A 26,338-nucleotide genomic window follows, 5' to 3' on the forward strand; every position below is an offset into this window, starting at 1 on the left:
AAATTCTCGAACACAGTCCACTCATATTGGAGACAGATTTACTTCAACAAGTCGAAGAACACAATCTGCTCACTTTAGGAAGGTTTGCAAATTATTTTGGAAACACAGGAGGTTCTGCCTATTTGGGTAACTATCCGGCTTCTGGTCGCCAGTCTGCACATGTTGAAACTCAAGGTCAGGACAGGGAATTGGGTGAGTGAAGAGGAAGTGAAGTGAGCAGCCTCGGGCCCTGCGTTGGTGGCTCTTCCTCCAGTCCCAGGTCCCAGCCCAGTCTGGTTCTGCAGCAGGAAGTATTTAAGCGGCTCAGCCCACAGAGAGGTTTAATGTCCATAAGTCCCTCTGCAGATCTGGGAATCAGAGCCACACTCAGGCTTCCTTGGCCACGGTGTTGCCCACTTTCAGGACACCTAGACCCTGCCTTGTCACTGCCCCTTGCGTCCTGAGATGTCCAGAGCTGACATGCACACGCTCTCCTTCTCTCCGGCCCCTTCTGCTAACAGCCCTCCTGCCCTGCTTAGCTGCCAGGGCGTTTGCTTTGGTTGCGTTTCTGAGTTCCTGTTTCAGGAGCCTGTCTAATACCCCAAGCCCTGTACGACTAAAGAAGGCACCCTTGTGCAGTGTACAACCTGTGTGGCTGTCCAAGTCCATAAAGACTACTGAGTCCCTTCCTTATTTTGTTTACCCTCCTGCCCAGCAATTGGAATCTTGCCCTGAAATTTCAGTATAGGGTAACCTTTTCCATGCCAGTTTCTTTCTTTACTTGAAAAGTACATGCTCCTTATAAAAACTTCAAACCTTATAGAGGTACATTTCCCACAATTTAGATAGTTGCCATTAACAATGGACTCTCTCTCTCTCTGTTTTTTATTTTCCCCCCGTTCATCTACTAGTACGTGTGTGCATTGTACCAAAACTCCTGCTATACATGCTGTTTTACAGCTTACTTTTTTTTCACTTAACTATGCATCTGCAGCATTGTTCCATTTTGGCAAGTGGGGATCTATTTCATGATTTAACAGCTGTATTGTCTTTCATTATTTGGATGTACCTTGATTTCCCTAACTGGTCCCGTTGATGGACAATTGGAGTTTTTCCAGCTTTTTGCTATTGCATATAATGTAGCCATGAATAATCTGACGCATATAAATCTTTGCACAATGGCAAAAGAGGTTCTCTAGGACAAATTCCTAGGTAGAGTAGCTAGGTCAAATGGTATAAACATCTTAAATTTTAATAGACAAAATCACCTTCCTCATGGTTTAACCGCTTTGCTCTCCCACCACGGTATGGTCAAGTATCTGTTCCCTCCACCTCACCAACGCTGGCTAGCCTTTTCCAACTTTCCTAATCTAATAGGCGAAATGTTTTAGTTTGCATTACAAATTTTTTTACATAACTTCCCATCGTTAAACTCTGGAGTGATCCTGACTGCTTGAGGTTGAACATTTTTCCTCTATTTATCAGCCATTTATATTTCTTTAAATTCCTGCCTGGGCCCCTATTGTTTATGGACTTTAATTCTCGATTCTGAACTCTACCCACCAGGATGGGGAATCCATCCCCTCCTTTCAGACTCTCGTGCCAACTAGCACTTCCTGCCTCAAAGCTGGACAGTGCTGTCCAGCTCAGGACTTGTGGTGGGAAAGACCCAGGTTGACTCCCAGGTGCTCCACATATTGTGTGGTCTTTAATGATTTTCTTAACCTCTTTATGCTCTAGTTTCCTCATTTGAATCTGAGATGGTAGTTTTGCCTACCACAAAGGGTTGTCTTCAGGATTGAATGGGATAATTTTTACATAAAGCACTTAATTTAGGTCTTGGCTCATCAAGTGAGTGTCCAGTAAATACTAGCTATTGTTATTATTGCTATAATAAGTGTACTGTTTGTTTTTTAACTTATGCTCTCTGACCAGTATCAATACCGAGATGGTGAAGGATATAGGGGAAGTCTCTGAAAATGGAGCCATGCTAAAACATTTCCAGTGTTGTTTATATCTTCTCCATTCCCATAATTGTCCTGGGGCTCAAACATTAATGAGGTGGCTTGGCTCTGAATATAACACTTTCCGGCATTATTCTGCCTGTGCACCTCTGTTCTCTCATTTATTGTAGCCGAGTTACATATAATCAGAGGTTATAAACTATACAGCTAAATGTAGCTCACCAGTTTTCTCAGGTTTACACAGGGTTGTGAGTTGTGCTTTTTTTTTTTTTTTAAAGATTTTATTTTTTTCCTTTTTTTCCCCAAAGCCCGCCGGTACATAGTTGTGTATTCTTCGTTGTGGGTCCTTCTAGTTGTGGCATGTGGGACACTGCCTCAGCATGGTTTGATGAGCAGTGCCATGTCCGCACCCGAGATTCGAACCAACGAAACACTGGGCAGCCTGCAGCGGAGTGCACGAACTTAACCACTCGGCCACGGGGCCAGCCCCGTGCTTTTTTTTAAGAAAAAAAAATCTGAAGCAACATTTAGAAGTTAGGACATTCATATAAAAAATCTAGATTAACAGCTTTCTTGAGAAATCGGAGATATTGGCAAGCATCCACTAGAGCTGGATTTCTGCTGACCCTCTAGATGGGGCATGGAGGCTCCAGGTTTCTGTGCACCCTCTCTTCCCACCCCCCCACCAACTCTTGTTTCTGTCCTCCTCATCCCATGCAGCTGGTTATCATTTGTAATTCATCATCACACTCGCCCTGTTGTTCTCCTTATGGTAGAGGAATATTTCTTGGTACTCATGTCTCTACTAAAAGTGGGAAAGCAAAACAAAAATACTGAAACAAGCATTTTTCTATATATAAGTGAAGGATATTCCCATGCATTTAATTTGCTGAGAAAAATGTGTGTTCATTTTAGCCGTTGGCTTCATTCATTGACCTGACTGGCCAAGACCCTGGCAATGGAGATGGGACTGGTGTATGAATCCGTCCTAACAACGTGCCCCTAGGGGGCGCTCCAGGGCCCTCTCTACTCCCTTTACCACAGTGGTTCTCAACCTCAACCTGGAAGTTTTAAAAACCATTGAGGCCTGGGTGCTGGGGTGTTCTACCCCTTGCCCACTCCTCCTCCAAAGAGCTGAAGAACCTCATTGGCGGGGTCAAGGGGAGGAATGTCATGATACTGACCCTTCCTGGCTGCCTACTTCCCTCCAGCGCAAACAGGTCCCCGTGCTCCATTCTGTGTTCCCAGGCAGCCAGCACTTCCTTTTCGAGTATTCACGTTATCACCGTTTTTTGTTTATATGTCTATTTCCCTTACCAAACTGGAAGCTCCTTGATTGCAGGGACTGTACTATACCATTTTAATATTCTTGGTGCTCAGGACATAATTGGTGTTCAATAAATATTTTCTAATGGATTTAGTTTTTAAAAGTTTTATTGACTCTTTTGCCATATGAAAAGCTGTTATCTGGGTGCTGTGGGGATAGAAAAGAGTTTAACATGTAGTTTATATTCTGAAGGAGCTTGTTATCCAGTTGGGGAGATAGGGTCAATCATTCATTTATTCGTTCATTAGTTATTCAACATATACTGAGTACATAAGCTGTAGTCAGCTTGGCAGTGGGGATACAAAGATATCAAGGTGTGTACTCCACTCTCAAGTGGCTTCCAGTCTAGTAGGGGAGACAGATGTGAAACGATATAAAACAAGCACAACATAATGTGATAAGGGCAGTGATATAATTTCTAGTAATCGTTACTATATAGTAAAACATGAGTAGCTCAAAACAGATGGAATAACTGTCACAAAGCAGTGCATGCCTTGGTGGTTGTCAAGTAGAAGCAAAGCTCAGTTTTTCTAGGGGGTCACTAAGGGGACACTAAGAAGTGACCGCTGAGAAAAGGGGCTTCATGGTGCAATTAGTGGTTCATGGCGCAAATCAGTACAGCCAAGGCCCAGAGAAGGCCCGCATTAGAAGACCTGACTCAGCTTGACCTAGGGTTTCCCAAACTTACGTGACTGTGGAGTTCTCTTCCCGACTATTTAGCATCCTGTGGAACTGGATTCCTTATAGGCCTTATGGGGAATGCCAGTATAGACACCATCTGTAATTAGACAGTTGGTCGCTCTTAACATTTTTGGGGACATGGACCTTTTGAGAAATTAATGGTGGGGGGGGAATGTGCGCAATTCATGCGTTCCTTGAAGTCATCCAAGACCCCTCTCCACAATCAGGGAAAGAAAAGAAGGGAGCAAAGAAGGGCCAAGACAAAAGAGGCTGGAAAAGACTGGTCTTGTTCAGTTTGACTGTGAAGGAGAGATCATGCCGGGAGAGGGGACCATGATGAGTTGGAGAGGCCAACTGTGGAAGGCCTGAAATGCCTGGCATAGAATTATCTGTCCTTAATGTTAATTGAGTCTTGACTGTGAAGTTCAAGGGGTATGTGAGGCCAAAGATGTCTCTACTAACAGAGTCTAGAGTCATAGTAAGATTATTTACAGAAATAACAAAGTCATGGAGCTAAAACTTCAACATGTCAAAACCTATATTATTATCATGTTGAAATGCCCCAACTTGCCTTGATTCACTAGTGCTGAGTCTCCACCTGAAAATTCACTTTCAGAATTGAATTTGCCATCTAACTGGGCATTCTACCTTGAACAGTTAAAAATCAGATTGGTCTGACTTCTAATTTTAGAAGGAATCAGGCTGACCTTCATTGCACTGTTGCTAACTGGAGCCCGTTACCTGGGTGACTAGATTTACAATATGTCAGTATGCAAATACCATCTGCCCAAGAGGAGGAAGGAAGAAAGGCCTTCCTCCTCTGGGGTTGTCAGCAGTTCTGGAAATGTCTTCTTCTGGAACAGGGTGGAAGGAAGAGATGAGGAGAAGGGAAAACCAGGGAAGAAGATGTGAGGTTTCACTTTTAGAGCCTTTCATCACTCTTTCCCCACATAGGTGTTTGTGGTTTGCCTTATGGACTGTCCTATAAGGTATATCATTAGGAATATACATGTGGGGTTTAGATTTTACATTACTTCCAGGGGTGTGAGCAAAAGGGTGGTATATATCACTTCAGTGTATCACAAAACACTTAGATTCAGATAACTGCAATAGCTTAATGAATCGTTTGAATATGCGATTCTTGGCTTCCACTAATGCCATTATGAATCTAATTTCCAATTGATAAAGAGAGTATGAGCCAGATAGGGAGCCCAATGCCTTTATCGGTTGAGCCCTCAAGAAGAGTGAATAGTAGCGGATAGTCCATTTCATTTTCCTACACATCAGGTTGACTGCGTAAGCTTGACGGGATTTTCTCCCACCAAATATCTATATTCAGCTCCTGTCCTGTGTATTGTTTCAGGCTGAGGTTGAGAATCACATTTGGAAACATTCAAATCTGAAGGCAGGGGAAGTTTTATTCCTTTTCATGAAATAACTATCACATCAGCTGTCAGCTGCAGGAATTTCTTCCACCCACACATTTTGTGAGTCCAAATTAGATGGACTCATTAATTTTAACTTTTACTTTAAAACTCAAGGACTTGAATGGGTGAGTGTGCTTCCTTTAATTGCTGTGTGTCAGAATTTGTTTAGGAGGAAGAGTTTCCAGGAGCAGGGCCGAGAATCTCTTGGCTTCTAATTTTGTCCCCACTGGTGACTTCCCCTGTGACCTCTTCTCTCCTTGCTCTCTTTGGCACTGCTGTCTCCCACCTCTTTAAAAAATTCCTCCTAACATCAACCTAAAACTGTCAGCAGCATGCAAGAGTGAGGAAAGTCCTTTACTCACCAGGGTACTTTCACCCAGTCTTATAAATAAAGAGCCTTTTATTTGGATGTCATGCAAGTGGCTGAGGAGATTACAGTAGTCTCCCCTTGTCTGCGGTTTCACTTTCTGCAGTTTCAGTTATCCTCAGTGCAAACATATTAAATGGGAAATTCATAAACAATATTCATAAGTTTTAGGTTGCGTGATCTGAGTAGTGTAATGAAATTTCGCACCATCCCACCCGGAACGTGAATCATCCTTTTGTCCAGCAGATCCACGCTGTGTCTGCTGCCTGCCTGTTAGTCGCTTCGTGGCCTTCAGATGACTGTCTTGGTATACAGTGCCTGTGTTCACGTAACCCTTATTTTACTTAATAATGGCCCCAAATCTCCAGAGTAGTGATGCTGGCAGTTAGGATATGCCAAAGAGAAGCCATAAAGTGCTTCTTTTAAATGAAAAGGTGAAAGTTCTCAACTCGAAAAGGAAAGCAAAAAAACCACATGCTGAGGTGTCTAAGATCTACGGTAAGAACAAATCTTCTATCTGTGAAATTGTGAAGAAGGAAAAAGAAATTCGTGCAAGTTTTGCTGTCGCATCTCAAGTATGTATGCACGGGAAAAAACATAGTATATATAGGGTTCAGTACTATCTGGTTTCTGGCATCCACTGGGAGTCTTGGAATGTACCCCACCCCCCCGCCCCGTGGATAAGAGGGGACTATGGTAATGCCAGAGACAGGGGAGGGTGGATCTTGGAGTTTGACTGCCTGGATTCAAATCCCAGCTCTACTGCTTTCTAGCTGGGTGAGCTTGGGCAAGTTACTCGACTTCTCTGTGCACCAGTTTCTTCATTTGTAAAACAGGGATAAAAATACTGTCTACCTCATAGGGTTGTTGTGAGCATTAAATAAGTATAAATGCTTTAGAACCATGCCGACCCTGGAGAGGTTAGCACTGTGTGGCAGCTTTTATTATGATTTCTGTTATGCATCTTCAGGAGTCCTGGGAAGTAGAGAAGTTTTGCTGTGAGTGAGTAGATGTCCACGATTCATTTGTAGGCTGTGACTTTCCCCTTCCTTCTTGCCAAGCTAGTGCCTATCCATGCACAGGTCTAGCCTCATTTTTCATATGATGCCCTCCTGGACAACTGTAGCCCGTGCTGCTCTGTCCCTAACCCCTCAAACACTTTCCGTCCGTGCTGCATAATTAGTGCATTTGGATATGCTCTCTTAGCTTCTAACTGTCCTGTCACGTTTAGCTCTTTGTTGTCCCTGCACAGTGGTGAAAAGATGCCACATGGCTGGATTGTTGCCCATGATAGTGGTTCATTGAATGTGCCCAAGTGTAAAATATGGTGACACAAGCAAGCAAGGCCACACTTCCACATTGCTTACTCTTGGCTTTAGAAGTCACTTGTTTGACTTTCTTGTTTCTGCAAGTAACTTAAAACTATCAAAAGTAAGTATGAGACATTATTGGTGGGAATGTAAAATGGTGCAGCCGCTGTGGACAACAGTTTGACAGTTCCTCAAAAGGTCAAACATAGAGTTACCATAGAGTTACACAGAGTTACCCAGCAATCCCACCCCGGGTATATGCCCAAGAGAAGTGAAGACACATCCGCACAAAGACTTGTCTACATCCATGGAGACAGGGGTCTGAGTCGGGGCCAGGGGCTGGGAGGAGGGGAGAGTGGGGAGTGACTGCTCATCCGTGTGGAGTTCTTTTGGGTGTGATAAAAATATTCTGGAATTAGACGTTAGTGACGGATGCACAACCTTCCGAATGTACCATAAACCACTGAATTATATACTTAAAAAAAAAAGTAGGTATGAGAAACTCCTTCAGTCTACTTCAGAATTTAAAGTCATTTCCCAGATTACTTTTTCAAGACTAGCTGTCACCTAAAGTAGAATAAAAAGTGACTTAATCCATAAGAAGAACGTGAAAAATGCAAATTACCAAGAATGGCTTTTTCACCTTGAATCTTTGAATGTAAGTCCTATACATTCAATTCGTAAGTAAATTCTGCAGGACTGTTTGCTGCCTTCTATGTCGTGATTCTAGAATTTGCCACATTCCTGGCTGGGCCCTCAAAATAATACTGAATGCAGCTTCTATAACAGAAACAGAAGCGCCTTTCCAGGTCATGCCCACCACCCCCACCCCCGGGCTCCCTAAGGTAATCATTCGTGGCTGCTTCTTTTTGGTGCCCTGACAGAGTGACTTAACTGTTTGTGAATGTGTTGGGGCCCTTTCAACTAACAGAGATTTATTGCACTGAGTTTATCTTATGTTTGCAAACACAGCATTTCCAAGGGACACTCTCCAACCCCCTGAAAAATAACCATCTCAGTTCATCAGTGTTTCATCAGAAGGGTCTACTGAGTGACATTTCTGATTTAAATAAATAATAGGGTTGAAATCTCTCCCAGGGCTGTCTCAGGACTTACTTGGAAGAAGGGTTTGAAATGCCCACACACCTAAAATGAGCTTTACAAGAATGAGAGATCCAAGAAAGAACCTAGTTCATTTTAAAATATCCTGTGATCATCTCACACCGGTTAGGATGGCTATTCTTTAAAAACGAAAACAAAAATGGAAAATAATAAGTGTTGGCAAGGATGTGGGGAAATTGGAATCCTTGTACATTGCTGCTGCAAAGATAAAATGGTGCAGCTGCTGTAGAAAACAGTTTGGTGGTTCCTTAAAAAGTTGAACATAGAATTACCATATGATCCAGCAATTCCACGTCTCATATAAACTCAAAAGAATTGAAAGCAGGGACTCAGACAGAAACTGGTACACCAATGTTCATAGCAGCATTATTCACAATACTAGCCAAAGGTGGAAGCAACCTGAATACCTATCAGCAGGTGAATGGGTAAACAAAATGTGGTACATACATGCAATGGAATATTATTCAGCCTTAAAAAGGAATGAAATTCTGATAGATACATGCTACAATATGGATGAACCTTGAATACATTATGCTAAGTGAAAGAAGCCAGCCACAAAAGGATACATATTGTGTGATTCCACTTATATGAAGTAGCTAGAATAGACAAATTCATAGAGACAGAAAGCAGATTAGAGGTTACTAGGGGGTGAGGGGGATAGGGAGCTGTTGTCTAATGGTGACAGAGTTTCTTTTTGAGAAGATGAAAAAGTTCGGAAATGGACGGTAGTGATGGTTGCCCAACATTGCGAATGTACTGAATGCCACTGAATTGTACATTTAAAAACAGTTAAAATGGTGAATTTTGTTATGTAGAGTTTACCATAATAAAAAATGAAAAAAAAAGGCCTTTTTCTCCCAACTCTTTGAAAACATGGTGAACTGTGTTCCATCATGGCATCGCCTAGAGGACTTGTTCCCCTCCTTCCTTAGGAGGATACACAGAAAGACAGAAGAACTACCAACTGTTGATACAGGGAGGAGAGGGCCCCCACTCCGTCTTGAAAGAACCCATTGATAGAATCTCTCTCCAGGTCATTAGAATAAGTGCAGAATGCAAAAGAGCTCAGAAGATAGATTTTTAAATGTAGCAATTCCTGGAACTGTACCCAATTTACTCTATTTGCTTGTCTTTGTTAACTGTCTCAAGAGAGGAAGAGTTGACAACCATTTGCTTTTCTCAATCAGTTATCTGCTTTTTTTACCCAGGAAGACACACCCTTAGGCTGTGATTGCTTAAGAGAGTGGTGCCTGCCTTGCAAGCAGCCTCACGCTCTACAAATGCTGGCTACCTATGGGCTACAAGTCCCACCGGTATGAACCCTGGGGCCTCGTCTCCAAAGTCGGGTGAAGGAAGATGCTGGAACTTTCCAAACTTAGATCCACAGATATAACTTGCTCGTAACTCTCAGCATAGTTAGCAGAGGCCCGAAGTCACCTGCTGGGCCAGCTAGCACTTAAGCAAGCAAAGGGATTCAGTGACCTTCACATGTTATTCTAAGCATGAAGTGGCTCAGATTGAATAAATCTTTTAAAACGTTGAGAACTCCCCTTGTCCATTTGTCCACGAAGCAGCAAGTGCGTCTCTTTGCGTTCAGTTTGCCCTTCTGCTCTCGGAAGGTCTCGAAGACGCTAAAACTAATTACCGTCATTCCTGCAAGTGTCTTTCTCCTTTAAACGACTCCCACAGCTACCCTGAATGCTACCGCTCATTTTCCTGAAGGACTGATAGGAGCAGTAGGCTTCACAAATGGGCTTTTCTAATTCTGGAAGACCCCGCTACCCCCAGAATAGAGAGACCTCTCTCCTGGAAACACCTTTGGCTGTGAGGCCAAGGATAAGGGGATGAGCATCGACAAGGAGATGATGCAGGATGCCTTTCCCAGGAAAGCGGTATGTCCATTTTCCCCCTTTTTGGTCGTGTGATTGGCTGTGGGTGTATGTTCCATAGTAAACACAACAGCCTTGATTGCTTTCTAAAGGTCAGACCTGTCACCAAGGCTTTCCATTTGCCGGAGTTGCGGTCGGTTTCACATTTCTCCACAAACAGTTTGAAAGCTCTGATGTAAACTTCAAGGTCCTTCAGGGCGTTGCCTTATGTCTTCAAGGTGGAACTCCTAAGGAAACCCTCCTCTTCACCAGAGACCAGGTCTGTCTTGTTCATAGCTCCACCTCCAGTGTCTACGGGGCCTGGCACACACTGAATGCTTATTGATGCACAAACCAGAATGGACAAGACTCTCCAGACCCAAGACTGTCCCCACAACCAATGTATGGAGAAATCCTATGTCTGCCACAAGGGCCAACCACCTTTGTGGTTTTGAGTTGAGTCCTAGCAGTTCCTGTCCTTGCTCTCTTAATGGTTTTTCATGACACTCACTAATGGCTAATTTGTTCAGCTTCTCATTTATAAACACAAGGGCATGCCACCTCCTGCTTTAGCCGATGCTTATAAAGCAGCCTATACCTGCTGCATGTTATCATTTTGGTTTTTCACTATTTGCCTCAAATGAGTTCTCAGGGCTAGAATACCACGCCCAGGGCGAGTCAGTGTTGGAAGGAGCAGAGAAAATGTGCACTCTTACTTTTCACATATTCTAAAGAATATCACTGCTCTCCCACACTCAGTCATGCCGAGGATGCTCCGAAATGGCCGAGGGCACTGGAAATGATTTGCACAGACTTGTGCAGCCGCAGGCGTAGAGTTATGCTTGCACAAGCTCAAAGCATATCCTGAGCCCTTCCCTTGACATGAAGTTGCTCTATTTCTATTCACTTCAGTTCAAAACCTAGGACTGGTTAAGCAGTGTATGAAACTGTTTATATTAGTTTGTCACAAAAGGGGGATTTTTTGAATTAAATGTCGATAACCCAGCTCCTTCTTGAATCTTTTTATCAGCTTTTTCATTCCTGCACCCTGGCATAATGACACAGGTATTACGTAAACTTATAAAAATCCAGAGAAAAGATAAATAGGTGATGATGCACTGATATCCTGAAATATGAGCTGCAGGTTCGTATTTTCTTTGTGGGATCGGATATTGGTTTTCATAGTTTATTGACCCGGCAGGGAGAGATCTGACGAAACACCGAAGAACTTTACACTTTTTTTTTTACTTCCCTGTCTACATGGAGAAATCTGGACATTGAATTACAGAGCCAGAAAGACTGAGAGGTTAGCGAGTCACAGCCTTGCAGAACCCAAATCAGATCCAGCCCTTGGAGAATATGCTCTACCTTCCCCGAGGAAACAGGAATTGGTCTCGCTGTGGAGTCACTCTTAGGCGGAACCCCAGGCTGAGGAGGAAACGGAAGGACTAGGCTGTGAAATGTGACAATCCTGTTCCATAAGGAACTGGTGTTCTCATTCCCCGTATTAAGGTTGACGGGATCAGAAAGCGTTTGTATTCAGTTAATCACTCTTTCCCTTCTGTCAGGGGCTTTGTCTGCGACATGTCACAGTTAGCAGCACGTTGCTTGGGAGCATCAGCATGGTGAATCCTCTAGAGTGCTAATATTAAAGACATTAAGTCTAGGGCACAGTGAGCCAGACGACTCCCCTGGCATGGCAGGAATAACCACGTGCCATGCAACAGTGCCTCTGAGCGAGTCATTTTCTAGTTCTCCTGTCCACTCAGCTCAACACCTTCAGATAAGCTTCCAAACCAAAGAGCCATCAAATAGAAAAGTCTCCGTCCTTTGAAAAAGCTTTTTCATAATCATAAAAATAGACTCACTGTTAGGTGGGCACCTTGAGGTTTGGAGCAAGTGAGCCACACTCACTAAAAAATATGTTCCCAGGCTTTTAAAAAAATTGTGATAAGGTCCACATCACATAAAATTTACCATTTTAACTATTTTTAAATGTACAGTTCAATGGCATTGAGTACATTCACAGTGTTGTACAACCATCACCACCATCCTTCACTAGAACTTTTTCATTATCCCAAAACTCTGTCCCCATTAAACAGTAACCCCCGTTCCCTCCTCCCCGGTCCCTGGCACCCATCATTCTACTTTCTGTCTCTATGAATTTGACTACTCTAGCTACCTCATATAAGTGGAAGTCTTCAGGCTTTTTTAGAATATTTTGCTAAGTGTTCGATCAGAATACCATCTGATAAAAATGCTTACCGAAGGAAAAGATAGTCTTGGGCAGATGGTCAAGTTTTCTTGGGTTTTTGGTTGTACGGGTATATGGCAGATGCCTTGTTCTCTTGTAACAGGGAAAAGAATGAAACAGATCTTCAAGGCCGGGTCAGACGTGTTGCAACAGAAGGAGCAATAGCTACAGCAGTTTGTAACAGTTTTACATTTTACAAAGCATTTCAGTTCGTAAGGTTTTTTCTCACTTGATTCTCACCATGTCCTGTGAGGTATTTTATTAGTCCCATGTTAATAATAAGAAACTGTGGCTCAGATAAGTAAATTGTCTCAGGTTACAAAGCTAAATCAAAGGCAGAATCAGGACTTTGGCTCCAAGTTTTCAGTTTTAAAACCCCAGTGCTTTCCATCATAGCACACTGTGAACAATTATCACTTCTCTGGAGGTCCAGCTAATCACCAGTCCTCAGAAAGAGAGCCTTCTCCAAACAGATCCCTACTGGTCAGTGCTCCACCTTGCTAGCTTGGAAACACGGAAACCCTCGGCCTGGCTCTGTCGCTTGACCAGCCAGCATGTAAAGTCTTGGCGAGGCATAATGGCCTGACGCTCGATCCCTGTTGGTCTAGTTAGGGTCTAGACGAGCACCGTCCAATAGAAATGTGTGAGCCACAAATGCGAGTCACGTATGTCATTTAGAATTTTCTAGGAGCCACATTTTAAAAAAGTAAAAAGAAATAGATGAAGTTGATTTTAAGAATATATTTCAGTTAACCTAATATATCCAAAATACTGTTGTTTCAATCTGTAATCAATATAAAAATTATTGATGAGCTATTTTACTTTTTTTTTTGGTTGCTAAATCTTCAAAATTGAGTGTGCATTTTACACTGACAGCTATCTCAAGTCAGATGCTAATTTTTCCTTGGAGGTACTGGATCTGAATTTAGATTTCATAAAATTTCCAGTTGAAAAAGTAGATTCACGTACCCAAGGTGTTTCAAAAACATGTAAAGTTTACTAATAGGTGAAATGAATGTCAGTTTTTAAATTTAAATTAAAGAAAGTTTAATATTCTGTCCTTCCATTACACAGGCCAAGTTTCGAATGCTCGCTAGACAAATACGGCAAGTGGCTACCAGACCGGACAGCACAGGTCTAGGTGAGCGGCTGGCTGGCCCAGACCAGACCCAGTGCCGGTGGACTAGAGTAGAGGTCTGCAAACTTTTTCTGCAAAGCGCCAGATAGTAAATATTTTCAACTTTGCAAGCCATACAGTCTCCATTGCAACTACTCAACCCTGCTGTTGTATAATGAAAGGAACCACAGAATGAGTGAGCGTGGTTTTGTTCCAATAAAACTTTCTTTAAAAAACAGGCACCAGCCCACGTAGTTTGCTGACTGCTGGACCAGAACATTTGTCCTGGTGCCTTAGCTGTGCTGTGGGATTGCAGACAACAGCGAGCTCTAGCCTCTAGCTCTCTGAGACAAGGTTGTTAAAATCTAGACTCATTGTATCTCCTTCCCTGTGTCTAATTACAATTTTGGCACCACTTTGCCGGAAGACTGCAATGCTCCTGAATCCTGTGTGACGTTTTATCTTTCAGATGCTCTTCAGTGGGCTCCTTGCGTATCATGAGGCAATTGTTTCACTGTGCTTTAAGGTCCAGGTATTGAGAGTGGAGAAGGCTGGAAGAGTTTTGACAAAAGCATTAATAGTGATGTGAATAATGGGGGAAAATCCCGAGAATGCCAAATTATATCACCCTCTGCTCTTTCCGCTATCGACACAGCCAGAGTGAGACAGGCAGGAATCACTCACATTTCACAGATGGAAAAAATACATGATGTCACGTTAGGTCAGAGGGACAGGTGTTTCTGTGTGGTTATTAGGTTATGTGGCATCCATCCATTTTGATGGTAAAGGTGAAAGTAGATGTAAATTCTGATTCCCAACCTGGAGCCTTGAGGTCCCGAGTCATAACATCGGAATAACTCCATCTGGAGTTGGTGAAGTTTATTGCAAAGCAGTCGTTCCCACCTTTCACATCATGATGACTGGAAATGGAGGAAGAGAAAGGGGACAGGAAGGGAGGACACAGGGACGAATTGGAAGGAAGATGGCGCCTCCTTGTTTCTTTAGGGTGGGGCAATCTGGGAGCCTGGCCTTGCAGAGACCTCTGAAGCTCAGCAGCCAGGGAGGGAGAGGGCAGTTAAGTGAAAATCAGTTATAGCTTGGAGTTCTGTTGAGCCTAAAATTTTGGGTCCTGTCCTTCTTTCAGCTTTCAGCAAGGATGGTGTTCAAGGTGTTGTTGGTGCTCAGTTAATAATCTCTTATCGTACTCAGGAGTTCTGGCTTGGGGTTGCCTTTTCTAAAACCAGAGTTTGAGGTTGAACTGTATTAAGTAACTTGATCACGCCCCGCCATAGAGTTTGCAAAAGTACAAACCGATGAAACCGCTTGGCTTCTCCAAGCACATTACGCAACTCTGCCTTCTCTCAAAATTTGCAGCTCTGTCAAACGTGCAGCGCTGTGTGCAAGTGGGAAAGATCTGAAGCCCCGAGATGTCTTTAGACTGCAGAGATAATTATTTGGGGTAGCTGTTCTGATGATGGCTCACACAGAGGCTCAGCCCTGCAGCGAGGAGCTGTCTCTAATCATGATTGCCGTGATGATGATTACCCAAACGCTGGAATTATAACAATAGATTTTACAAAGTTAGAGCATAATTGCTCCACCATTCCATATGTGAGCACAGTTTAAACAACTTTGATCTTTCAAATGATATCAGACTTTTGTTCTTCATCTTCTGAAATAGCAAAGTTCAGAGGCAGTGGCTCCGAACGACCCCCCTTTATCAATCATAGTGAGGCCTAGAATTGTGAAAGCAACTCACCTGTTAGAGAAATGAGGGCTGAAGTTGGGTGGAGAAGAGGACAGATTCGTGGTGTTCCAGTCCCAGCTCTGCCACCTAGAAGCCACGTGGCATGGACAGCATTTCTAACCTCTCTGAGACTCAGCTTCCTCACCTGTAAATACCGACCTTGATGAATCACTGTGAGTATTAGAAATGAATATAAAGCACCTAATTGGTGCCTTGCACTAATAGGCAATCAATTCAGCTACACTCTCCCTCATCATCATCGATTCTCTTATCAATCCTCTGGCTTCAAAGTCTTCAGAATCCCTCTGAGTCTGGATCTGGCAGCCTTCATTTGACATACAAATTGGTTTGGAGCTGGTGATGAGGGATGGGGTATTTTCACTAAATTAGGGATGAAGCTTTGCAAGAAATTAGTATTAAAGGGGAAAGAAGAAATGGGCTTCCTAAAGATAGAACATTTTGGCCTCGGCACTGTTTAGTATTGTGCAGGTACCAATGAATGCCTTCGCCACTCTCTCCTCCAGGGCTTCTCAGCATTTCTCTGTTGGATTGAATGAGGTCCCAACTGCCTTCTCCCACAGAGTCTGAATGTAAAAGGGCTGGGACGGCCCGGGGTTGAGCATTTTTAGGAGTATCTAGTGACTTTGAGTCAGATGTTTCACGGACTATTTGTCCTGCCCTCTTCTCCCCAACTGAGAATCTGCTTGATGTATGTATCTGTGAGTCAATTTGTGGTTTAAAAACAAGAACAGAACCTCTGCTTCTCTACGGCCCAGCTCAGATAGCCACAAGCAGCAGAGCAGGCCTCACTTGCTGAGGAGGGAAATAAGTGACAGCTACAGAGCCCTTGACCACCTCAGTGTCTGGGCTTGAGTGTCCCGCCACCCCCAGCAATGTCACCTATGTTACTGCATCTGGCGTCTCTTGGTCGCCCCCAGACTGACGCTATCTTAGTGAGCTAAGGCTGGTGTCTGCCCTGCGCTGGCTCATTCCGGAGCCGCTGGAATGATCAATGAGATCAGGCAGCCAGGCCCTCCTCGGGCCACAGTGAATCAGTGCCGGCTGCCTCGGCCGATGCCCTTCTCCACGGAGCAGGAAGCACTTGAGCTGACTAGTCCGGCTAATGGCTTTTCTGTGTCACACGTCATCCTTGATCCCATCCAGTTTCCATATGTGAGTGGGTTGGAGCTCCTCAAGATGGTCCAGTGGTAGACTGAGCTCTTCTACCAAACCCCCCACTAAAGCCTTTGACAGGATTTTGGTTTAGGAGTATCTGCTTCAGAAGCAGAGACAAGACTTTTTTTAAAAAATTGTGGTGGAAATCACATAATATAAACTTAACCATTTTAAAGTCAACTCAGTGGCATCTAGTACGTTCACAATATTGTGCAACCAGCACCTCTATCAAGATCCAAAATATTTTCATCACCCCAAAAGGAAATCCCGTACCCATGGTATTTGTTTGCCAGGTCTGCCGTAACAAAGCACCACAGACCGAGTGGCTTAAATCAGAACTTTATGGTCTCACTGTTGTGGCACTAGAAGTCCAAGGTCTACGTGTCACGGCAGGGCTGGTTCCCTCTGAAGGCTATGACAGAAGGATCTATTCTAGGCCAATCCTTGGCTTGTGGATGGCCATCTTCTCCCTGCATCGCTCCACCTCGTCTTCCTTCTATGCATGTCTCTGCGTCCAACTTGCCCCTTTGTATAAGGACTCCAGTCCTGTTTCTTAGTGCCCACCCTTATGACCTCATTTTAACTTGATTACCTCTGCAAAGACTCTGTCACAAATAAGGTCACATTCTGAGGCACTGGGACGTCAACATAAGAGTTTTTGGGAGGCAGTTTAACCCATAACACCCATTTAGCAGTATCAGTTTCAATACTTCATTCCTCTTTATGGCTGAATAATATTCCACTGTAGGTAAACTCTTATTTTTTTGGACACCAAGTACAAAGCAATTGCCATTGAAATCTCCACCTCTGGGCAACAGGACATCCTGTTACAGGCCTGTGTGCCCGTCTGCATAAGGTGGAGCATTGATTTCACAGGTGTGTCTCACAGATCTCCAACCTGTAAACTCTTTCTTGCTGTCTTTCCCCTGGAAAAAGTGTTAGTCTTTAGGAGCAAAAGTAAGAGCAGGACTTACTAAGGGGAAGCCGGGAAGATTCTGACTCCAGAATTCGTTTTAAAAATAGATTTTATCTTTGATTTTCCTCTCTCCTCTTCCTACTCTTATCCTCAGTGCTCCCCCTTCCCCCAAGCACACACACTTATGTTAAAAGCCTTTTAAATGTAGACCTTTCTGGGGAGAGGCGTGGCACTGCCCTTTGAGAAGACCCAGCAGGCTGCTGTTCCCATTGTCATGGTTACTGGGCCTCGTCCCTGGGGCTGGCCTCAAACCAGAGCCTTTCAGATTCTCTTCACACTCCCCTCCCTGCACCTGCCTCAGAATGAAAGAGGGACCTTCAGACGTGTGTGTCCTCTCAGCCTTGGAACCCACTGCACTGTTGATTTATACATTTCACCTGCCCCCTTAATTTAAAATCTCTTTCTCTCTCTTATGCGTGTAGACAGGAGACCTATATCCCTGCTGGCCTGGGCTCTTTTGGGAACAGCCCAGAGCCGTCATTAGGTTGCTGCAAACTCAGGCCTCTTTCCCCCATCCCAAGGGCCTCGACAATGATGACGCTCTGTGTGTGTGTGTGTGTGTGTGTGTGTGTGTGTGTGTGTATGTTGTTTCACACTGAATCTGCGGGATGGACCACAGAAGGGTCTCACTGTCCTGCCTCCTGAGTCTGAACAAAAGTCATTTTATTTCCCCTCTCTTTCCTCTCTCTCTCTCTCTTTTCTCCATCAAATTAGTTTTGCCACTTTGGAAATTCACTGGGTGAAGAAATGCCTGCTGGGCCCAGGGTTTTCAGAGAAGTAGGAAGGAAAGTGGAACAAATGATGACAGGACAGAAAGCGTTCATATCAAATGTTATTCCATATTATCATTTTCATGGAAGCACATATGGCTTCTGGGACCTCAGGCTGGAAGGCTCCACACTGTTAGTGGAAGTGGATAAAAAGGAGCTAAAGATATTGTAGATTTTCCTCATTGTGGATCAGCCTTTAGAACACAGGTTCCACTCATGGTGGGACCTGGGCATCTGGAGTTTTTAGAGGCTTCCAGGTGATTCTAATGTCCAGCCACCTCTGACCACTACCGTTCTAGGGAACAGAGGCCTCCAGGAGAGTTGAGCACTTTGAGAGAGGTGATGGAAGAGACAGATGACATCTAATCCTCTTGTGCCCAGCAATGCAGCGAATTCCCTAATTAGGCAGAAGGGACAGAAATAACACACCCTAGCCTGTCTTTGGCCAAGCAACATAGAGCTTTAGCTCCACTGAACCCTGTAGGGCCAGAGTGGAAAGGGGACTCCAGTGCTCCCACCTCCCGGCTGCCCCCCATGTCTTGGTTCACTGCCAAACCTTGAAGACCGCCGGCCACCCCAGCGAGCATTCCCCCAGGTGATGCAATCTGCTCACAGGAACACGCCGTTTCTACATGCTACTCACAACTGGTTCTTCTCTTCACTCCCGAGGAAAAGTAACACCAGGCCCGTGTGTCTGCTTTCATTTCTCAACAGAGAGGGCTGATGCTATTAGTCGCTCGCCACGCAGTAGTTAAAGGTGGGGTGTTTTCGAAGGCAAGCAGTGGGGCTGACCTCTCCGTCTCTGTGTTTTGTAGTACAAAATTGGACAACTGTACATGATCAGCAAGCACAGCCACGAACAGAGTGACCGAGGAGAAGGGGTGGAGGTCGTCCAGAACGAGCCCTTCGAGGACCCTTACCACGGCAACGGGCAGTTCACCGAGAAGCGAGTGTATCTCAACAGGTCAGTCACGGGGTCGCGGGCCCTCTCCCATGCAGGAGCCCCTCCCACCTGGCCCCACCGCAGGACTGAGATACAGGCAGTGTGTGGGGTCAAAAGGCGACTTGGAAAGTCATTACATCCACCCTATAGATCCACCATTCTAGTCGTTTCCAAAAACAGAATCCCCTACCTTCTGCAAAATAGTCCTTGACTGCATTTTCATTAGGAGAAGCTTTCCTCTTGCCTTTCCCATGCCTTCCGTGACATGTTAAGATGAAATCTGATCTTAAGGATTAAAGGACTTTGTCTTGTCCCTTGGTTCAGTGTTAGCAGGAGGAAAGAGATGGCTTTGCCTGTAGGTTGTAGAGAAGTGCTGGCGGTGGCAGTGTGCCATTGGGGTCTTGGCTTGGTAAGATTTCCACTTATTGCCAAGTGACCTCTCAGGTGTCTGCAAAGGGTGTTGACAAAACGAACAGTCACCTGTGACCAAAGTGATATACAATGCTAAGGTGGTTTCTATTTCTCAGGTGGACCGACCCATCCTTCCCAAGGCAGAGCTTGTCCTCTCCTCTTTTGGAAAGGTAAAGCATTGAGGATCATAACCCGGCAGCAATGAGGACAACCATTTCTGCTTTGCAAAATATGTTCTTTAATCTCTTGCTATTTTCTTATCATGAATGGCATAATTGATTATTGGAGCTTGTCTGATCTTCTTCCTACCCTACAGCCCCCTGCAGCCCATTTTCTTCCATTCACTTCTTTTCTGGGTCAGAACATTTGTAGTCACATGCCATTTGGAGTATATTTTATTGAAAGTAACTATCTACTCCAGTGAACCAGTGCATGACCAGTCTGGTCTTTGCTCTCATTTCCATGAATACTCTTTACCCTCACCTATGGCCTCTCCTAGAGCCCATATGGAATTATTCAGAAAGCATTTCCCACATAACAGCTGGACTGAGCCCCAGTTTATTCACTGATACGTGTGAATATTTATCCATTCTCAGTGATTTGACCATGGTCAGACATCTCTGAGAGGAGCTGTATTTGGATTTCATCATTCTCACCTGGCCTCCACCCCCTGGCAGGTTGAAGTGGACTATTCCGTTTTGATGTGAGAGTTTGGGTCCTGTCACTAGGGTGTATGGCAGTCTCTCAGGCCAGTATTCTGACAGTGAAGGCCATGGGCTGATTAAACCAATGCATTTTAATCTGCCCAGGGATGGAGTACCAGGGAATTCCTGAGTCACGATGAAATGCAAATGAAATTGATCCTATTCATCTATTAGTAGCTGTGAATTCCCAGGATTTGGAACCAGTTCAGCCTCTAGCCAGCTGTTGATCTGCAGGAGTAGCTGAGCTCCTGGTCTAGCCTGGGGATGGCTTCCCTATAGAGACAGGTTTCTCAATATGCTCCTCTGGCATTCTTGTGCAGAGGGTGTAAATCAACTATTGAGCAGGGATCATCTCTGCAGAGCAAACAGAAGCAAGGGAGACGCAAGAAAACAGATACAAACCTACAGAAAATTCCATTTCTTGGCAGATGACTCCATTTTCCCAAGATATTGCCTGGGGAATATTTCCTATATATCAACTTAAAGAAAAATTTTAGGAAGCTTTATAACTTTTCCTGAAACAGAACAAGAAGTGTCCAGCTGTCTCTGTCATGTCTGTTTTCTCTATCAAATTATATGCTATTTATTTTAAAGGAGAATAATAAGCATTAGTAAGAGGGAAATTTGTTATAAATAGAATATCTGGACTTCCAGTAATAGTAACTAAAAAGATTAATGTGGACCTTCCTCCACCTCGTATGACAAACGCAGGATGAAATATAACGATATAAAGCTGAGTTCAAAACAAAGAAATGGAAATCCTCAGGTCCTAGAAATAAAGAAGAAACTAAAACCAGAGTGGACAGCACATGAACTAATGCTGAGGAAGCTGGAGGGTGTCAGAACTGAGTGTAGACCCTGACATCTAGGGGCTGGGGGTGTCATGCCTGTAAGGGAACAGGAAATGTGGCCTTGGCCCACACAAATGGGGAGTTAGAACTGAGAATTGTGCATAAAAATCATTTTTGACAATCAAGGACTAAGAGAGCTTACCGCTCAGAGAACAACGTTGAGAGAACTACTAAAGGATATGCTTGAAGTAAAAGGAAATTGAACCCAAGAAGGAGGAGGGGGATCTAGAAGTAATGCTAAACAAAGAAATCAGTAAGCATCTGGGCAAACCGGAATGAGTATAGAATGTTTAAAAAATACTAATAATGAGTAATTGGGGGTATATTTGTAGAGTTTAAATAATAGTAATAGCAGAAGATGAGAGGTTAGTAATTATAGTAAATAAAACATACTCTAAATTGCTAATATTGTTTAGGAAGAAGAAAGTGATGTTGATTAATTTAAAATTGTTTAAGGCAAGTGTGCATATTCAAATTACAAAGATAACCTCTAATGGAATGGTAAAACAATACATAACTTCCAAGAGAAAACTTGACCAATCCAGTAGAAGGCAGAGGAAGAACAAAGAGAAGCCTACAAAAAGCATGGTCAATAGAAAAATATAAATTTTGATGGTAAGACATTGAAATATGTCACGGTCACAATAAAGATATGTGAGTTAAATCCTGGCCCTGAACCCAGCTCAACAAATATATGGCAACACTGACAAAATCACAAGTAGCCTAAAGTTATCACGAGAGGTTTTAACATACCTGTTTAATAAACTGATAGATCAAGTAGATAAACAATTTAGCAGACATAGAGAAGATGTAAACAACTCAATTACAAACTTGATCTGGTGGACATTAATAGACCCTAGAACCAACATGCTTTGCAAACGCACATGAAAATGTACAGAAACTGACTACAAACCAGGCTAGAAATCAGTCTCAGCAAATACCAGAAAATCAGTATCATGTAGATCCTGTTGGCTGATTACAAAGCATTACAATAAGAAATGGATAAAAACAACAAAAAATGAACTTTCTCATCATTTAGAAATGTAAAAATGTCTAAATAATTAGTGGTTGAAAATGTCAGATACTCACTTTCCAGCCACCTTTGCAGCTAGAGATGGTCATGTGACTTGGTTCCAGCCAATGAGACGTAAGATTTTCCTCCTTGCTAAAAAGAGAAAGATTTTCAAGAGAGGCAGGATCTGCTTCTGAGAAAGTGGGAGGAAATGGATGGTGACTGCTGTGAAGACCATGAATAGTGCCTACCACGTGAATCTTCAGGACAAAACTGAAGAACAACAGTACAAAAAGGACAATGTAGACCAATCTCAGTTAAGAACGTAAGCAAGGAAATCCCATATCAAAAATTAGCAAATTAAATACCTCAGAGAATAATAATAATAAACCATGATGTGATCAGATTTATCTCTGTTAGCATCAATATGAGATTTCAACAAGATTGCTGGGTATAAAATTCATATACAAAAATCAGTAGCACTGTTTATACAGCAGGGACAATAAATGGAAAATATAATTTTTTTGCAATTCCACTTACAATGGAAAAAGAAACTTAAAGATACCCGGTAATAAATCTACATGATATACAAAATTTTCTTTGGAAAAAAATATGCAGTGTTAGTGGAGGACATTTTAAAAACCCTAGATAAATGGCAATATTCATGGATGGGAAATGCTATATTATAAAGTTGCCATCGATTCCCAAATCAATTGTAAATTTAATGCAGATATAATTAAAATGCCAACAGGGTTTTTTTTAAATAGAATTTGAGAATATAATCCTAAAATTTCTAATTACTATAGCTTTATAAAGAGCCTTGATATTTGGTAGGGCAAGTCCCTCCTATTTATTCAACTTTTCCAAAATTGTTTATATGAGTTTTAGGGTTAGAAACCCAAGTGATGTGAAGAATGACTGAAGAAATCAAGAACTTTCAACCTAGAAAAGCTAGACTTGGGGTGTATAATGGCGGAATCCAGTGGGAGATGAATTAGGCTTATGTATCCTATAAGACTCAGAAGGACCAATTGGACCAAGAACAATGGGTGAGAATGGTAGGAGAAAGATTCAGGCTCAGTTTAAGGAAGAAATCTAAGTATGTGAGCCATCTGAGAGTGCAACAGGGTGCCTTATAGTCAATTATGCTGTCCGTGGGAGTGCTTGAGCATGAGTGGAACACCCACTCGTTAGGTTGTCCTCGAGCAGATGCAAACATTAAATAGGTGGTTAAACTGGACAACCTTTCAGATCCTTCACCTCTAATCTTCCATGCTCAAAGTATGTTTCAGACCTTATCCTGACTCTCCTCCAGCATATGTAAATGAGTAACGAATAAGGCGCAGGAAAAAAAAGTGCTTTCAGTTCCCTTTGCACGAGTCTAAACTAGGTCCGTCCTTTTACAATTTAAAAGTCGCTTGGCATATTTGGAAGAGTATGGGCACATATCTTAGAACCAGGGAGATTATGGTTTAGTAAGGGAGAAAGAAAAAATTGATATGTGACATAACTATAAAATAATAAAATGAATTTCCGTATCATAGAAGAGGAGTAAACCTGTTACTTTGTAGTCACAAACTAGATCCACCTCAAGTTAACCCATGTCCTGCATCCACAGGTCAAGGGACTGCCATGTTGGCAAGGCAGCTTTGTAATTGTAATTTATTGAATGGGTATTTATTGAAACCTACAATCACAACAAATTTTTTAAGTATTGGAAGGAATCTCCTAATAAGTAAGACATGGTCCTTGCCTTCTGATCAAAGTATGATCCTTAGACCAACTGCTTCCATCATTTGTGAGTCCATCTGTCCATCTTGTGAGTGGTGTCAGAGAAGAAAAATCTTTCCTCGACCCACTTATGGTCAGTGATTGGGGGCCTGTGAATTGAACTGAAACTGACAGATTAACAGGTGATGAGACCTTTTCATTCACAGATGTGTGAAAGAGCATCCAGAAATATGTGACTCAAATGGGGGATTGGAATTGGGGGCTTGTGTACAATTTTAACAGGGGAAGGAGAGGGGGAAGAAAAGGCACTCACGGGAAAACACGTGACTTTTATGAAAAATAAATGGGGCCTTAGGAGAATGGATGGGAAATAATATGATAGTTTTGTGACACTGTCCATTGGGAGATTTCTTATTCTGGTGCTTACTTCTCGACCCTGGTGATAGGAGTCAGTCCTTTCTGGTTGTAAACCTCCTGGGGAGGGGATTTATGACCATTGAATTCTTTCAAGAGGCTCTGCTTTTAGGCAGATAAGGGGAGTTGCAAAAAAGTCTCTTCCTGTAACTGCTGATTCTCACATGTCTTCAGCTCCAGATAATCCTTATGCCACTGTGGTGTGTTGGGGACCCTTCTCTGGAGACAGGGAAGTAGGTGCTGAGAGTTGGACTGGTAGTAGCTAAGATGTTCCAGAGTTCATTTAATAACTTACAGAGAGAAATATCATTGTCCTGTGGACGTGAATTCATGAGCTGGCAAAGTGAGTGGATTGTCTTCCTTACATCAATCTATGTGGGAAGCCAAATCATATTCAGAAACTGCTTTATCATTTGTTACCCAAAGCAACAATGAGAGGCACTGGAAACACTCAGTGCCTGTGTAGTCAGGGCCTACTCTCTGAGTCTGTCTTGAGCAGAAAGGACATTTCATGGAAGGATGTTAGCAGCCCACAGAATTATCTGGAGGCTTGTGTATGGACAGCTCCTAAGGGCAGCTCCAAGAGGCAAAGAGCAGCGGTGATGACAACCATCTTTAAGTAGAACCAGACTGTTTCCTTCCGCCATCGCCACCGTGGCTGCTATTGGTAGGTCTGAGTTGCCCATTTTTTCTATCACTTATTCCAAAATCCCAGACATAAGCATCCCATTGAATTCCCAGTCCAAACCAGGCTGCCAGTGGGTGGGGAGAGGAACTTCCAAACTGTTTTCCAAAGAAGCTGCACCATTTTACGTTCCACTAGCAGTTTATGAGGGTTCCAATTTCTCTGCATAATCATCGACACTTGTTATTGTCTATCTTTTTGATTATAGCCATCCTAGTGAGTGTGAAGTGGTATCTCCTTGTGATTTTGATTGGCATTTCTCTAGTGACTAATGATGTTGAGTGTCATTTTGTGTGTTCATTGGCCATTTATATGCCTTCTTTGGAACGTCTATTGAAATCCTTTGCCCATTTTTAAATTGGTATAATGTCTCTTTAAAATGCCATTCATCCTTTTATTACCTGCCTCTCATCTCCCAGGGATTATGATTTGCTCCATCCCCCATCCTACAGCATCTGATACACTGTTGGGTACACAGTATATTTTGGCAGTTGCCTAATACATTTAGGACATTACATTAGTACTAATACATTAGTACATTTTTGGCGGTTGTCCTTAGGCCTTTGATCCAGTTCAGCTAACCAAATAAGTGGTATTTCTTGGCTTTTCTTCAAAAACCCTGGTTTCAACTGGCATCCAGGGAAAGGAGGCAAGATACTAATCAAACTGGAGTAGGGATTCTAAATAAAACCTGCCACCCAGAATCTCATGAGAGTGGGGCTCTTCTTTGACCCCTTTCATTTTCACCTTATCTGTAGCATCTCTCCAGGCCCTTCCCACTGAAGCCCATGAGGGGAGGGAATCAGAGGGTGGGGAGAGAGAGGCATTGGAGAAAAGATGGAGCCTATTTTTAGGCTTGTTTTGCAGTCATGAAGTGTCATGTTCTTCCCCACCATGGCTGGTGGATTAATTAGGCTGTGCTGGCAGCTGCCAGTCAGGGAGGGTTGCCAGCTTCTAACCGTGATTCCGCCTAATGCCTAAGTTGATTTGCACGAGAGAACAACGTTTCTCATGCTACGTGGCTCTTGCCTTCCAGGACAACCTCTCTTGGCCTCCAGTGGCTCTGGATAGGAGAGAGTACAGCTTCCCTAAGCCATGAATCCTGTTTAACAGGATAAGAAAAGCCACCAGCTGGTCACTTTACCTATCAGCTCATTGGTAAAGCCTTGTTGCCATGGCTTGGGTCTTTCTCTTGCATTTCCTCTGCTCCCAGCTCTCCCAGCTCTGCCAAGCAAATCAATCCCATTTTCCAGATCTTGCCTAAAGTAAGAGCTCAGTGCCCACAGCTCGTGTGGCTTTCGGAGAGCCCACTGCCCAGGCAACAGGTCATAGAGAAAGTGTCAGAATCAGAGATTCTTACCTGAGAGCTTATTTCCATGCTATTCTGAAAGAATCTTCATGGTCATTGACTTCTGCACATTCAGAGACAATCTTCATTCATTCAGGAAATATTTATTGAGCACCTGCTGAGTACCAGGCACCATTGTAGGTGCAGGGCATGC

At 43.3% G+C, this 26,338-nt stretch overlaps 1 protein-coding gene across 1 annotated transcript in view; it reads left to right on the forward strand.

Annotated features, from left to right (window-relative positions):
• The window catches only part of PITPNC1 (phosphatidylinositol transfer protein cytoplasmic 1), a 230,632-nt gene that overhangs the window by 97,456 nt on the left and 106,838 nt on the right, over positions 1 to 26,338 (forward strand). Inside the window, exon 2 of the mRNA NM_001163878.1 lies at positions 18,901 to 19,049. Within this exon, the coding sequence (NP_001157350.1) occupies positions 18,901 to 19,049 (149 nt within the window). The remainder of the gene's footprint in view (positions 1 to 18,900; positions 19,050 to 26,338) is intronic.

Source organism: Equus caballus, chromosome 11, assembly GCF_041296265.1.
Source record: "Equus caballus isolate H_3958 breed thoroughbred chromosome 11, TB-T2T, whole genome shotgun sequence".
Lineage (NCBI taxonomy): Eukaryota > Metazoa > Chordata > Mammalia > Perissodactyla > Equidae > Equus > Equus caballus.